The sequence below is a fragment of the Penaeus chinensis genome, chromosome 31, assembly GCF_019202785.1.
Source record: "Penaeus chinensis breed Huanghai No. 1 chromosome 31, ASM1920278v2, whole genome shotgun sequence".
Classification (NCBI taxonomy): Eukaryota; Metazoa; Arthropoda; class Malacostraca; order Decapoda; family Penaeidae; genus Penaeus; species Penaeus chinensis.
The window spans coordinates 20,759,117-20,774,116 of record NC_061849.1 but is presented as its reverse complement, the minus strand read 5'-3'; the positions used below and the strand labels follow the sequence as shown (position 1 = coordinate 20,774,116).

The 15,000-nt window shown below is 35.6% G+C and overlaps 2 protein-coding genes across 11 annotated transcripts in view; one reads left to right on the top strand and one right to left on the bottom strand.

Annotated features, from left to right (window-relative positions):
• Positions 1–15,000, bottom strand: part of LOC125041654 — a 51,378-nt gene that overhangs the window by 8,987 nt on the left and 27,391 nt on the right. Inside the window, exon 1 of one of the 8 annotated variants that reach the window (XM_047636796.1) lies at positions 894–1,115. The exons of 1 other annotated variant lie outside the window; for it this stretch is intronic. The gene's annotated coding sequence lies outside the window, so the exon portion shown is untranslated. 6 more of the 8 variants (XM_047636801.1, XM_047636800.1, XM_047636798.1 and 3 more) reach the window with 6 other exon arrangements.
• Positions 5,012–11,955, top strand: LOC125041655 (folate receptor gamma-like). 3 transcript variants are annotated; one of them, XM_047636805.1, is made up of 5 exons: positions 5,012–5,161; positions 9,024–9,180; positions 9,341–9,538; positions 9,666–9,911; positions 10,168–11,955. In XM_047636805.1, the coding sequence occupies exons 2-5, from the start codon at positions 9,145–9,147 to the stop codon at positions 10,357–10,359; spliced, it is 672 nt and encodes a 223-aa protein (XP_047492761.1). In that variant the 5' UTR covers positions 5,012–5,161; positions 9,024–9,144; the 3' UTR covers positions 10,360–11,955. The 3 variants fall into 3 exon arrangements, with proteins under 3 accessions (XP_047492761.1, XP_047492759.1, XP_047492760.1); XM_047636803.1 differs by having other exon boundaries at positions 9,024–9,197; positions 10,168–11,953; XM_047636804.1 differs by having other exon boundaries at positions 5,070–5,168; positions 9,024–9,197; positions 10,168–11,954.

Below are 15,000 nucleotides of genomic sequence, written 5' to 3'. Positions count from 1 at the left end.
TAATGTAAGAAAAAAAAAGAGAGATTAAGCCCAGTATTACGTTCAAGTATGATGGTATTCAAAGTATAATTGCATAAACTATGAAGTGTCTCTACATACTGAAATGAGGAATATATAGAAATCTATAATGAAAATAAAGTCTGATTGAATCTAAATACATAGGTAATGATTTGTAAATTGAATTGCATATCAGTAAAAATCACCAACTGATCCTATAATATACAATGTTCCTTAATGCTAAAAACAATATTACCTTTTCTTAAGAAGAATAAACCATGTGATGCTAACCTCTGAGTGTAAACGAACAAGTTCTGATGTTATATACTCGAACCAATTATCTTATCACTAACGATTATATAGGAAATAACGCCTTCAAAAATTGTCCTTGATTAGTAACTACTGATGATACCAACTTCACAGAAGAAAAGATTATCCTTCCATATTACGTTTTACATATACTGTCGATTACATACATGGTTAGAACGACTCGTAATAGATCATATAAAATCCTGTATCACCGGAAAATCCTCTGGCAAATGGTTTTAAGATACCCGGAAATCCACTTCTAGCTTCGCGATCGCCAAGGTCTCCTCGCCTGCCGGAACTTAGACAAATGACAATAATAAAAAAAACATATATATAAATACTTAACAAACAAAAACCATCTGAGCCTCAAAAGACTTCACTGGCAAGAATTTTTGCGTTGTGGGATCCAGCTTGTAGTTCTTCCTTGTATTTTATTGCCAACTATACCAGTTTGTAGTATGCAGCCTGTGGTGAAGAACATTACGAGAAAAAAGCCAAAGCGCGTCTTCGAAGCATTTGCATTTTACATCAATTAAATGAAACCAACAGATAAATAAAATTTTAAAGATAATTCTAAGCTTATTCACCTGTACGTTCCCTCTGACGTGGACACTGCTGAGGTCAAGGTTGTTGAAAGATAGTTGCAGGATGGAAATTTTTTTGCCATGAATATATTTGGTCTCGGAGTTTTTTTGTTTTTATTTTTATAACAAAGTGTTCGTTGTCTTGTCCTGTAAAGTCGTCGCCATAAAATTAAAGACATTCATCATTCTCGTTGCAGATGATGAATCAGGAAAAATCACTGAGAACTACGTAACGAATTAATGATATTACAATGAATGGCTAATAAACTATAAAACAAATAAAACCATGTATTTATTATGTCAGGATAATTCTAATGACATTAACCATGCCACGTAGCTTTGAGAAGAACCGCGATTTTTTTTTGTTTTCACTTCTCTGTGTAGTGCATTTATTTATATAATTACATGAGTGATAAAATAACTGTTGATACCAATGGTATTAATAAGAAAGAATGAAAGAATACTAATAACCAAACATGAATTATGCTGTTCTAATGATGATAACAAAAATGGCAAGACAAGACAATCATAGAAAGTTAATTTGTTGCAGAACAAGAGGCAGTTCTTGATGTCGTCACTGTAGTCATTCTTATCGATGATAATACCATATTGACGTCACGCCAGTACGAGTAGGCTTTACCGTGCGTGCAGCGTTGATAGATCCAGTGACACACACACACACACATACACACACACACACACACACACACACACACACACACACACACACACACACACACACACACACACACACACACACACACACATCTTTACTATTATTAGTACAAATAATAATATTACTATTATCATCATTACTATTATCGTTATCATTATTTAAACTTTTTTTATCATCATTATTATGATAATAATAATTACTATTTTTATCATTATTATTATCATTATCTTATCACTATCACAATCACTGTTGCTGTTTTTATCATCATCATCATCATAATAATAGTATTAATAATATATATTATTATCATAAGGATACGAATAACAATAAGGATACTACCACTACTACTATTAATGATAACAGTAATGGCAATCATGATAATAAAAGTAATAGTAATAATAACGATAACAATAATAAGAGTAATAATAACAATAACGATAATGGTATAATAAATATGATGATGAAAAATATTAATATCAGTAACAATGATAAAAATAATGATAGTAATGATGGTGATAACACAAGTAAATATCTTCATAATTACTATAATTATTTTTACTATTACTATTATCATCATTACCATTGTTACTGTTATCATATAATAATAAGTATCATTACCATTATCATTATCATTATTATTAACATCATTATTATCATCATTATTGTTAACATTATTATTATTATCATTATTGTTAATATTATTATCATTATCATTATACTTACTATTATTAGTAGTATCATTATACTTATTATTATTATCATCATTATTATTAGTATCATTATCACTGTTGTTGTTAATACCATCCTTATTATTGTTATTAGTATTATTATCATTATTACTATTCAATTGACTATCTGCTAATACGCATACAACTGACCATGTCTAAATCCATAGCATAAAGCAAGAAATGGCAAGTCATTATTTCATTATTGCAGCTTCAGACAATTTTGTAAAGATTTGTTCTGTTCAGGGAGGGCAGGTACTGACTGCCTCTGGTTTGCATTCGTACCATTTTTCATGGATATCAATGCCGTAGCAGCCGTACTGACGCATAATTGCTAGTGAATATAGTGCTCAACTCTATCCTTTCTGTTCTTGTACTCATTTCGTGCCAAGATGAGACAGCCTGTAAAGGCAGGCGGTGAAGCGATTTTACGAATTAAGTTTGATACTTATGATTAAATCTGACTTGTCTGTATTCTTTCTTGACTTTTTCCTTCATTTGACTATGGTTAATGCCTAATCCTTCATTGACATCTATGTACTTATATGTTTCCTCTTGGTCAAGTTCTTATATTTGTCCGAATTCCATGTCAATATCATCACTGAAGGATTTTAGTATCTTAAGTATACCTTCAAGTTCTTCATCATTTTTGAAGAATTGAGGTTACCCATGCGAAAGTGGTAATTGAAGATACTGTCCCTTACTTTATACCCATAGCCAGGGTCGTTAAGTTCATGGGAGAGGGGGAATAATGCTATGAAGAAAAGAAGTGATGATAAGGAGTCACCTTGAAAAATCCCGCCTCTTATGGAAGTTTCTTTATATTCAATCTTTTCATGGTTGAGGGTAAGGATTGTTTGCCACAATTATGTTTGATAACACTGGTTATTATAGGAGAAACTTTTCAAAGCTTTAAAGATTCTAAAATCCAAGAATGGAATACACTGGCAAAGACTCTACTATAGTCTATCCAAGCGGTAATGAGATTCCTTTTCCTTGTAGAGCAGTTTTCAAGGATCATCTTTGCAACCAAATGAGTCCCTACGACAGCCTTTTTGGTCTGTTGGAAGTATGTTGTGATGAAAATAGTTTAATTCTGTCCATACCGAGGTATGAATTTTATTAGTTTTTATAGGTCTATAATTCTTTGGTTCATGAGTACATAAAAGGTTATGAAGAAAATTAAGGTTATGACTTTGGAAACCCAGGCCGGTGTTTCTTTTAGAGCTAATTGAATTTTATTACAGACACATACAAAGCAGAATAGACTGGTACAGCACTGCCCCCCCCCCCCCCCAATTAACGCCCCTATTCATCATCGATCTTGCTTAATACTATACATTTATGTGCAATAATACTAGTTTATCTCTAAACCAGAAGGCAACCTATGAATAAATTTATATAAATTAAGAGTGAATACCAGAAAAATGTTATATATAATTTAAAATATTTTGAGTGTTATTCACAGTGCCTCTCACTCCCAAGCAAAAGCTTTAGTATGATGTAATTCTGCCTGCGTTAGCATATTGTTGCGCATGATATCTCTGTTTTTGCCCTGAAATCACTACCAACTTTCAATCTCCAAATTTCAAAGGTGATTTTAGTTATGTTGGCAGAAGTACTTTCTAAAGCTGAGTAAAAAACGCTTTTGGGATTTGAGTGTACTCTTCGCAAGTCCATTTGAGACGTATTTTGTTTGGTGGTTGTATGGGCGTCGGATTTCCCGGTTCAAGATTGCAATCAATCCGGTTTTGTTCACCAGGTAGCAAAATTCGGTATACCAAGTCTTGGATGATGGTCAATCAGGACTAAAGAGTTCATCCTGCCCATGGAGAGTTACTCGTGAATCTACACTAGATAGATTTGCTTAAAAAATCTGAGTTCTATCAACCCTCTACTAACACGGGTTTTATCAGTTTAAAGCTTGTCCGATAGCAGCTCGTAAAATGAGAGAGTGGGCTGACTTAGCATTATTATTATGATTAATATTATTATCATAAAAAGTATTACTGGTACTACTATCATCATTATTATTGTTATCATTATTATTATTGCTGTTATTATCATTATTATTGTCGTAATTATTATCATTGTTACTGTTATCACCGTTATTATCATTTTATTTATATCATTATCAATACTATTATTATTACTGCTATTATTATTATTGTTGTTGTTATAATAATAATAATGATGATGATAATAGTAATAATAATTATTATTATTAATATTACTATTATTAATAACATTATCATCACCATTATTACCATTTTTATCATTATCAATATCTATCATCATCTTTCTGCCAAATAGACAGTAAATACTGATGGTCAAGTCAAAGATGGCCCAATATCCATGTGGACATGTTCGTACACAAACATGCTTAACGCGGTAGGGTGGTCAGTTCCTTTCCAACCCCAGCATGCTGACGTCAACTCATTCACAGCTTAGTTGACTGAGAGGGGCGGCCGGGTGCGAACCCTGGACATTGAGATTGCAAAGCCAGCACTCTATCACTCAGCCATGCTACAGAATGATGATAATGTTATAATAAACTACGTGCCTCTTTTCTCGGTTAAAGCCATGTATCAACATTAACAATTTACCATGACTTAAAAACAACAACAAATAAATCCAATTATCGATGTAAAGTTATTCTAAACCAAAAAAACATAAAGTATCTGTAGGTCTGCGTTCGCAACACTATAATGATCAGAACGAAGTCGGTGCCAAGTTTCGAACGCAGATGGAAATTGTAAACAAATCCAGCTGACTCGCACGTGATACGCTGAGGCCTCTTCACACTGAGGAACTTCGATATTGTGCCATTTTTTTTTTTACAAGGGATAGGATTCCGTTGCTGATGCGAGGTACTGAGTGGGTATTGCCTTAGTACGTAGAAGTAGATAATTATGAAAGGCAGTACAGTGATACTAATACCAATACGAATAGTGTTTTTACCTGTTTTTACATAAACATCATTCATCTTGGGTGTCAGTTTTTAACTTATTTTCCTTTTATTTGGGTATCCGTTAGTATTTTCGAACATCAGGTCTCCTTGTGAAGATGTGTAAAGGTAATGTCAGTCTAGAGGTAGTGTGATATACATAATAGATGCATTTGTAGTATGTGATTATATCCTGCATTTGCGTGCTCTAATCACCTAGAAATGAAACGCTATGTACAGATCCGTTGGGTTAATGCTACCAAGAGTGATGCACAGAAATAGAGGGAAATGAACACTGCCATCTTGTAAAGCATAAAAACGGAAAACTTTCCGTCTATGTCAACCAAGAGTACAGTAAAAAAAAAAGTGTATGGAGTGGTTACCAAGACGAAAACATCCACTACTCAGACTAACTCCATAACACCCTCACACAGCCAGAGAGTTTGTAATGTTGTATTTTCTGTAAATAGGAACAAAGTGCTAATACAGGGGTTGTATAGGGAGCTTGCCCCCCCCCCCCCACTGTCTAGAGAACAAAAAGAAGGTAGGAAAGATTAGATATGGATTTTAGGTTCGCATGATACCCTGGTTTTGGGACTTCGTTTCTGGGGGGTGCGTCACTGTTTAGATACATTCTTTTAACCCCTTGCCTACAGGTATGACGTGTAGACACGTGCTATGCCCACTGTTAGTACTTGTTTGTTTTTACATGTAGATGGCTACACTTGTACTAAGTCACCAATGAGCCAATTACGAGTACTGCCTGTCTCGCCCGTTCACCCTTTTCTTTGATTTATGAAATATTTTACGTTATATTATTTTGCTGTTACTAATGTTAAAAAAACTTATAATAATTATAATGTTTATAATAAAAATAACACCATCGATATTCATAGCACTAGTATAAAATACGTTTTTCCCGCCATTTCAAATCAGGTACGATCACAAGGTCTACTATTTGACTCCTTTGTGGCTAAGCACTAGCAGAGCCATCTATGGGCAGACATTTCACAAAAAATATAGAAAATAGGCACAGCATTTTCCCCATTTTTTTTTCCTTTTCCCTGGCGGCATTGGGTTAAGTGTATCTTGACATTTTAACATAACAGTAGCTTGCCTAAGGTAAAAAAACTGAAACTGTCATATTTTGTTTTAGCCAATAGAGAGGTATGTATTGACTTGAACTTGAACCTTAGACTTAATCCAACTACCAATTAACACCTCTAATACCATCTTTTGAGTTATTTTATATATGATGAACCCAAGGAAAAGCCCAATTGACTCCAAATAAGTTCCTGACTTAAATTTATTTCTGATAACCCTCCTGATCAAAAGTTCATCATTAAGGAAATGTATTATTGAGTTACAAGTATTTTACAGAGGAAACTGTACACGAATGTGCTAGTGATTAACTGTTTACATAGATATGGTAAATATAATTTAAATTGAACTAAAAGATGTCTATCATATATTTAGGTAGGTCAAACTATAACCACTATTCCCACAGGATGTCAGAATGATTGTGATTTTTTCTAGTCTTGTAACGTACTTTTTGATCCATAGACTCCAAAAATACATTTGTGTGTAATTGGAACTAGAAGTGATTATTTAGTGTACTAATATGTAGTATCTGATGTAGATTGCAAGATGACATTTCATTTTGCATTTAATGTTGGTGGTAGTGTTGGTGGTAGTGTTGGTGGTGGTGTTGGTGGTGTTGGTGGTGGTGTTGGTGGGGTTGGTGGTGGTGTTGGTGGTGGTGTTGGTGGGGTTGGTGGTGGTGTTGGTGGTGGTGTTGGTGGTGGTGTAGGTGGTGGTGGTGGTGGTGTAGGTGGTGGTGGTGGTGGTGGTGTAGGTGGTAGTGGTGTTGGTGGTGTAGGTGGTGGTGGTGGTAGTGTAGGTGGTGGTGGTGTAGGTGGTGGTGGTGCAGTTGGTGGTGGTGGTGGTGTAGGTGGTGGTGTAGTTGGTGGTGGTGGTGTAGTTGGTGGTGGTGGTGGTGTAGGTGGTGGTGGTGGTGGTGTAGGTGGTGGTGGTGGTGTAGGTGGTGGTGGTGGTGGTGTAGGTGGTGGTGGTGGGGGTGGTGTAGGTGGTGGTGGTGGTGTAGGTGGTGGTGTAGGTGGTGGTGGTGTAGGTGGTGGTGGTGGTGTTGGTGTTGTTGTTGTTGGTGGTGGTGGTGTAGGTGGTGGTGGTGGTGGTGGTGGTGTTGGTGGTGGTGGTGTAGGTGGTGGTGGTGGTGTAGGTGGTGGTGGTGGTGTTGGTTTAGGTGGTGGTGGTGTAGGTGGTGGTGGTGTAGGTGGTGGTGGTGGTGGTGTAGGTGGTGGTGGTGGTGTAGGTGGTGGTGGTGGTGTAGGTGGTGGTGGTGGTGTAGGTGGTGGTGGTGGTGGTGTAGGTGGTGGTGGTGGTGGTGTAGGTGGTGGTGGTGGTGGTGGTGGTGTAGGTGGTGGTGGTGGTGGTGGTGGTGGTGGTGGTGTAGGTGGTGGTGGTGGTGTAGGTGGTGGTGGTGTAGGTGGTGGTGTAGGTGGTGGTGGTGGTGTAGGTGGTGGTGGTGTAGGTGGTGGTGTAGGTGGTGGTGGTGGTGGTGGTGGTGTAGGTGGTTGTGGTGGTGTAGGTGGTGGGGGTGGGGTTGGTGTAGGTGGTGGTGGTGGTGGTGTAGGTGGTGGTGGTGGTGGTGTAGGTGGTGGTGGTGGTGGTGTAGGTGTGGTGGTGGTGGTGGTGTAGGTGGTGGTGGTGGTGGTGGTGGTGGTGGTGTGGTGGTGGTGGTGGTGTAGGTGGTGGTGGTGGTGTAGGTGGTGGTGGGGGTGGTGGTGGTGGTGGTGTAGGTGGTGGTGGTGGTGGTTGTGTAGGTGGTGGTGGTGGTGGTGGTGGTGTAGGTGGTGGTGGTAGTGTAGGTGGTGGTGGTGGTGGTTAGGACACTCAACTATTCCTAGTACACAGAGGGAGGTAGTGATCATTAGAACCTATAGGTCAAGGCTATTTATTATGTATTTGTAACAGTTTAAGTATTATTATATCCTAGTTTCCAGGTGTAGGTGGTGGTAGTGGTGGTGGTGTAGGTGGTGGTGGTTTAGGTGGTGGTGGTGGTGGTGGTGGTAGGTGGTGGTGGTGGTGTAGGTGGTGGTGGTGGTGGTGTAGGTGGTGGTGGTGTAGGTGGTGGTGGTGGTGGTGTAGGTGGTGGTGGTGTAGGTGGTGTAGGTGGTGGTGGTGGTGTAGGTGGTGGTGGTGGTGGTGGTGGTGGTGGTGGTGGTGTAGGTGGTGGTGGTGGTGGTGGTGGTGTAGGTGGTGGTGGTGGTGGTGTAGGTGGTGTAGGTGGTGGTGGTGTAGGTGGTGTAGGTGTAGGTGGTGGTGTAGGTGGTGGTGGTGGTGGTGTAGGTGGTGGCGTAGGTGGTGGTGGTGGTGTAGGTGGTGGTGGTGGTGTAGGTGGTGTAGGTGGTGGTGGTGGTGGTGTAGGTGGTGGTGGTGGTGGTGTAGGTGGTGGTGGTGGTGGTGTAGGTGGTGGTGGTGGTGGTGGTGTAGGTGGTGGTGGTGGTGGTGTAGGTGGTGGTGGTGGTGTAGGTGGTGGTGGTGGTGTAGGTGGTGGTGGTGGTGTAGGTGGTGGTGGTGGTGGTGGTTAGGACACTCAACTATTCCTAGTACACAGAGGGAGGTAGTGATCATTAGAACCTATAGGTCAAGGCTATTTATCATCGGCATGCTTTATGTATTATTATGTATTTGTAACAGTTTAAGTATTATTATATCCTAGTTTCCAGACTGAAATTTCAAGTCATGGTTCATTATACCTACAGGTCATCATGAGAATGAAGAAGAACATGCACTTCCTATCATTTCTGCTCATAGTTCTCCAGTGTGGGATGGGCCTTGGACAAAAGACTTCAAATGTTGATGAGTTACTTAACTGGTGTTTAGATGCAAGGCATCACAAAACGTTGCCTGGACCAGAGGGTAATCTTTTTAAACAGGTACATGAAATATGTTTAGATGGCTTAAATTAATTGAAAGTGTTGCTTTATCACATGTATCATATCTTATTATATATAATGGAATTACTTTGTTTTTTATTGCTAATATATATTGTATGTAAAAAAAATTGTATCAATTGCAGTGTACTCCATGGAAAACGAGAGCTTGTTGCACAGAGGAAGTTACAAGGAAAATTCATGAAGACAGTCTCTACAGTTTTAATTTTAATCATTGTATGCATCAGACAAGGAAGGAAATGTCACGTGAATGCCACAGACACTTTAAACAGGACCACTGCTTCTATGAATGCTCTCCAAATATTGGTCCCTTTGTTGTGTCAGTAAGTATTTTATACATCGCAATATTTTCTAAACTAATACATGCAATAATAAGAACAACAAATTAAAAGCAGCATGAATTCTGCAATCAGCATTATAGATTTCATGTAGTTAATTCTCATTGAACAGGAGAAACGATCATGGCGTAAAGAACGTTACTTCAATGTTCCACTCTGTGCAAGTGACTGCGTAGCATGGTTCAACAGCTGTGCAGATGATTACACTTGTACAGACAATTGGTCACGAAATTTTGAATGGCTTGAGAGTTCCCAGTGTACTTCGGGTACAAAGTGCAAAACCAATTTTTGTCCAAAGGGGTCAGACTGCAAGACATTCAAGGAGATTTACCAGACAGCTCAAAATTTCTGTGAAAAAGTAAGTAACACTTTATTAAGATTTTGTTAATAGACATTTTAGTCACCATCATATGGATATAAATCCCTTTCTGTAGATGTAAAAGTAATAAGTAATGATTTAATAATGACATAACCAATAAACAATAAAATGAAAAAGGAATACTAGCACAATATATGACAAATGACTAATAAAGTTCATATTTATTCTTGCTAAATTTAATTAACTAATGAAAATAATTAATTACTTTACTATTATCAGTTATTATTATTTACAGGTTTGGGATCATTCATGGAAATACACAAATGACAGTAGCCCATGTATGCGATTGTGGTTTGATGGAATTACAGGAAACCCCAATGATCTAATTGCTAAACATTATGCCTTTAAAATTGCTGGAGCAGAATCTCTCTCAGGTAGTTTGCAATTATTAATTGCTGTGGTAGTTCTAATGTGGACTGTTTACTAGGTATACTGTCAATACTTCCTCTTTCTGGTTCAGAGTTTTAAGGTGTACCATATAGGGAAGGAATTGTTACTCTGTAATGTAAATCATACATTACTAAAGAGAGTTATTCTAAAGTAGTATTGTTGAATGTCATATATTGAAAAATATGTAACTAATGTTTGGATTTTGTAATGAATTTTTTCATTTAACCGTAGGACAATGCAAGAATAAGAGGCTTAATATTATGTTTCAACAGTAATTGCCTCAGGTATACTTTGAACAGGTAAAATGCAACATTCCATCCACATAGAGTATATGAAATATATTTTTTTGTACTTAAAATCTAAATACTGAAACTCTTGATGAATCAGAGAGGACCACTATTTATATATGCTTTTATACTAAACAGTGATGTGATCATTACAGGCTTTCCGTTGACCTGGAGTTACTATAAAAAGAGCTCAATTCTTTGTACAAGAATATGCATAATTGCACTTTGAGTATAATCCTAATTTAATTTTAAATTTATGGACTTTTCTCACAAAATGAGTGATTACCTAATATTTTATTGTGATATAAGGTATGAAAGTGGATGAATGATTCTACATTGTAAAATAATTAATTAAAGTTCCGGTGTTATACCTTCTTCAGAATTATGTGATAATTCTCATAAAGATGTAGTATTAAAACATGTCTTGTATTAAAAAGTCATTCATATTTGTACCTTTTCTAACTTTGTTACAGTAAACTCTGTACAGTTTGAGTTGAGATTATTATTGTTTTTTATGAGTATGAATTTAAGTACTGGGGAAAGGGCACTGCCATTCTTTAAGCAGAAAGTTGGAAATGCTTGATGCATGTATGAAGTGCAGGTATTAGAGTTCTGTATATAAAATATGAACTATTTAAAGTGCAATACAAAAATAATAGACATTTATAAGTACTTGTAGTTAGGACAGCGTGAGGGAAATGAATAATAAGACAGAAAAATATGTATATTCAGCATTTTAACTCAAAAGTTTATATTGAGAATGAATCTGGTTACTAATGGTCATATATGACAACTTATATACTGTTGCCTGTGTGGTGACCAAATACAGGAAGGTATGTACGTTTATTATTTGATTTGATATTCGTCGCAACACTTGTTAATGTACACGTGTATGTATTTTTAGAAAGTTATGGGTTAAAGTTGTAATTGATGTTGAAGTTTGTATAAATATAAATACTCACAAAGAAATGATAAAGGTTAAGGATTGCTCAAGATGATATTAAAATGGGAGAGATATTGTCAGTCCTTTTTGTTCTTTTGTTAATGATGAGCATGATACACCTGATGTACCAGTAACCATGATTATCTGGTTTACATGCTACCTTCTAATAGTGAAGGTAAGCATTTAAACTCATAAACTGTTCCATGTTAGGTTAGTCACCAAAGAGCAGTTTTAAAATCAGTCCTGAGAGGGCATCCTAGTTCTAAATTGGAGATTCACAGGTATGAAGTAATGTTACTATCCCTAATGTAATTAATATTTTTGTTAATATTGTGATTAGGTAAATTACTATTATTATTATTATTATTATTATTATTATTATTATTATTATTATTATTACTCTTACTGTTATTATTATTATTTTTATTATTATTATTGTTATTGTTATTGTTATTGTTACTGTTATTGTTATATTATTGTTACTATTTTTATTATTATTATTATTGTTTTTAGCATTATTATTATTATTTTCTAAAAAAATATATAACTATTGATATTTCTGTTGCAGTTGTTATTATTATTGCTATTATTTATTTTATTTAACAGTTTATTTGTTTACATTTCACACAATCAAGTAGTTGTGTTTCAGGAATAGTGCAACAACAAATGCACTATATTTGTTCTCAGTCAATAAGCAACCAAAGTTCACACTCGCACAAGGTGTTGAATAAAGGAGGTTATTGTTTGTAATTGCATGGCTATAGGTAATGGTCTTCATTATGGTATATGCTTTTAGGGTTTGAATTTGTATGGAAAATGTTATTCCTCTGGCAGCTAACATTAGAAGCATAATATTGTATTCTGATTAATTTCATATGAATTTTGGCAAGTGAGTTTTATTAATCCAGTGTAACTGCTTTTCATTTCTGTGTAATTTTATCAATATCAAGCCTACTGATAATGCATTGTTTTTGACAGCTTATTTTGCTAGGCAGCTTTTGGCATGTTGATTTTAATATCTCAGACTTTGTCTTTATATTATTTTTTCAAAAATGATTGCATTCTGTACCTTCTGAACATGCAGAAATTGTATGTAAGACACATAAATATTTATATTAATTTTTTTTTTCTAGACTTTATTTCAATTTGTATTGGTTGTAAAACTAAGGGTCCTTAATGAAGGACTTTTTCAGTTTTGAAACTACTAAACAATAAAGGCCCCCCCCAAAAAAAAATAAAAAAAATAAAAAAAAAGAAAAATGCTGTCAAATGACAGAGGTGACTGAAATGGTATTTGTCAGATAAATTTTAATATGAAAATGAGACAGAAATGTTAATAATCCCCACTAGCAGCATTAGTAGAAATCAACAATAGAACTTAATGAAGACTAATGCTAAAAGTTAACATAATCTATATTTTTTTTTACTCTGATATTCTGATAAATAATATTTATATATTGATAAGGTTAGAAACTGTATTACGGAGCTTGTAATCCATAAAGGACAATAAAAAGTAAAAGGTATCTGAAAACTGATAAAAAACTACTGTTTATACAGAACATAACATATTCTTATATTTGGTAGGGTTATAAATTCAGCTCATTTCCATAATACACAATGTTTCTAGACACTGACTCTTGTGTAATCCTACTAAACTGCAAAACTATAAATACCTCTGTGGAGTTAAATATTGCTTACAGAAATATATGATTTTCTTTTGTGACCAGAGAGTGATATTGTAGTATATGAAATTTGGTTGTGATTTCTTGTTTAGTTTTAAGTTTTAATTTTGTGCCAAAAGAATTGCAAAGGTGACACACTTAAAAAATATTCACTGTTATTTATTGATCTGATGAATTTACTTTTATTTACACTTATGCAGTTAGCGACAGCATGCTGTGGCAGAATATGTTGTTTACAGATTAACAGGTTGCTTTGTAATTTTCTTGTCCATTGCTTTTGTTTGAATATTAGTGTCATCTGACAAAGTGAAACAAGATTGAGACTGCTTGCATATTTTAATAGGCTACTAAATGGAATACTCGCATTTTTTGCAAAAATATTTTGAAGTGAAATGTATTTTGAAAATAAATCTTTGAAATAAATATTTTTCTGTGCTTTTTACTTGAGCCTCATAATATAATAATCATAAGATTACACACATATATTGAGACAAATATATAGACAGACAAACAGTGACAGAGACAGAAAGAGTACAAGCCTTTGTACTACACCATATTCTTGGTTTAACCTTAACTAAAAAATGAAATAACACTAAGAAATCAAAGGATGATACTGTGCTATTCGTAACCTTTATCGCTTTTTCTCTTGACACGAGATGAATGTACTATCGCTAACATATTTCTAAACAAAACATGAACAGGGTGAGAACTGTCAGTATGCTCATAATGTGTGTTAAGGATACGTAACTCAACAAAGGGGCAGTTAGGAAAGACCGTGCAGACATTGGTGTCATTTGGTGAACAAACTTTACGTTATGTAATGTTCATGGTTAATTTCAATCTGCATGGGCTGGGATGAGTATTTGTTGTTGTTTGTGTCTTTATCCTACATTATGTAATATTAATGTGATGTGCAGAAAGGAAGGTGTTTTGCCTAACCTTTTTTGGAGTGTGTTCGTAAGGTGCCGAATTAGATAAATATACAGAAATGTGCTTTTAACACGCGAGCTCACACAAACTACAAAGCAAAGGAGAACACTGTGCACGACGGGATAGCTTATGACAATACTAAAAATGTTTGGTGAGAGCCATGCCTGTGACCAGAATTAAACGAGAGGGAAGGTGTATAAACTGTTTTTAATGTAATTCATTGTATTTCTACAATAAAGGTTAACAGTAAACTCAAACAAACTGGACGGATGTAAACTTTCTCTTCATTTAATTTTGCAATCATATTACTTCCACTTGAAATAATAGGAAGAATTTCATTACCAAAATACCCACCGAATATATATGTATATATAAATAAATGTAAATGTACACACACACACACACACACACACACACACACACACACACACACACACACACACACACACACACACACACACACACACACACACACACACACACACACACACACACACACACACACACACACACACACACACACACACACACACACACACACACACACACACACACACACACACACACACACACACACCACATACTCACAAATATATGCGTTCGTGTGTGTGTGTGTGTGTGTGTGTGTGTGTGTGTGTGTGTGTGTGTGTGTGTGTGTGTGTGTGTGTGTGTGTGTGTGTGTGCGTATATATATATATATATATATATATATATATATATATATATATATATATATATATGTATGTATGTATATATCAACAGAAACACAGTACCGTGTACTCTAAGATGAAATTAAAATAAACCGTTCGAACCATTCGCGAGTTCCTCTTCAGACC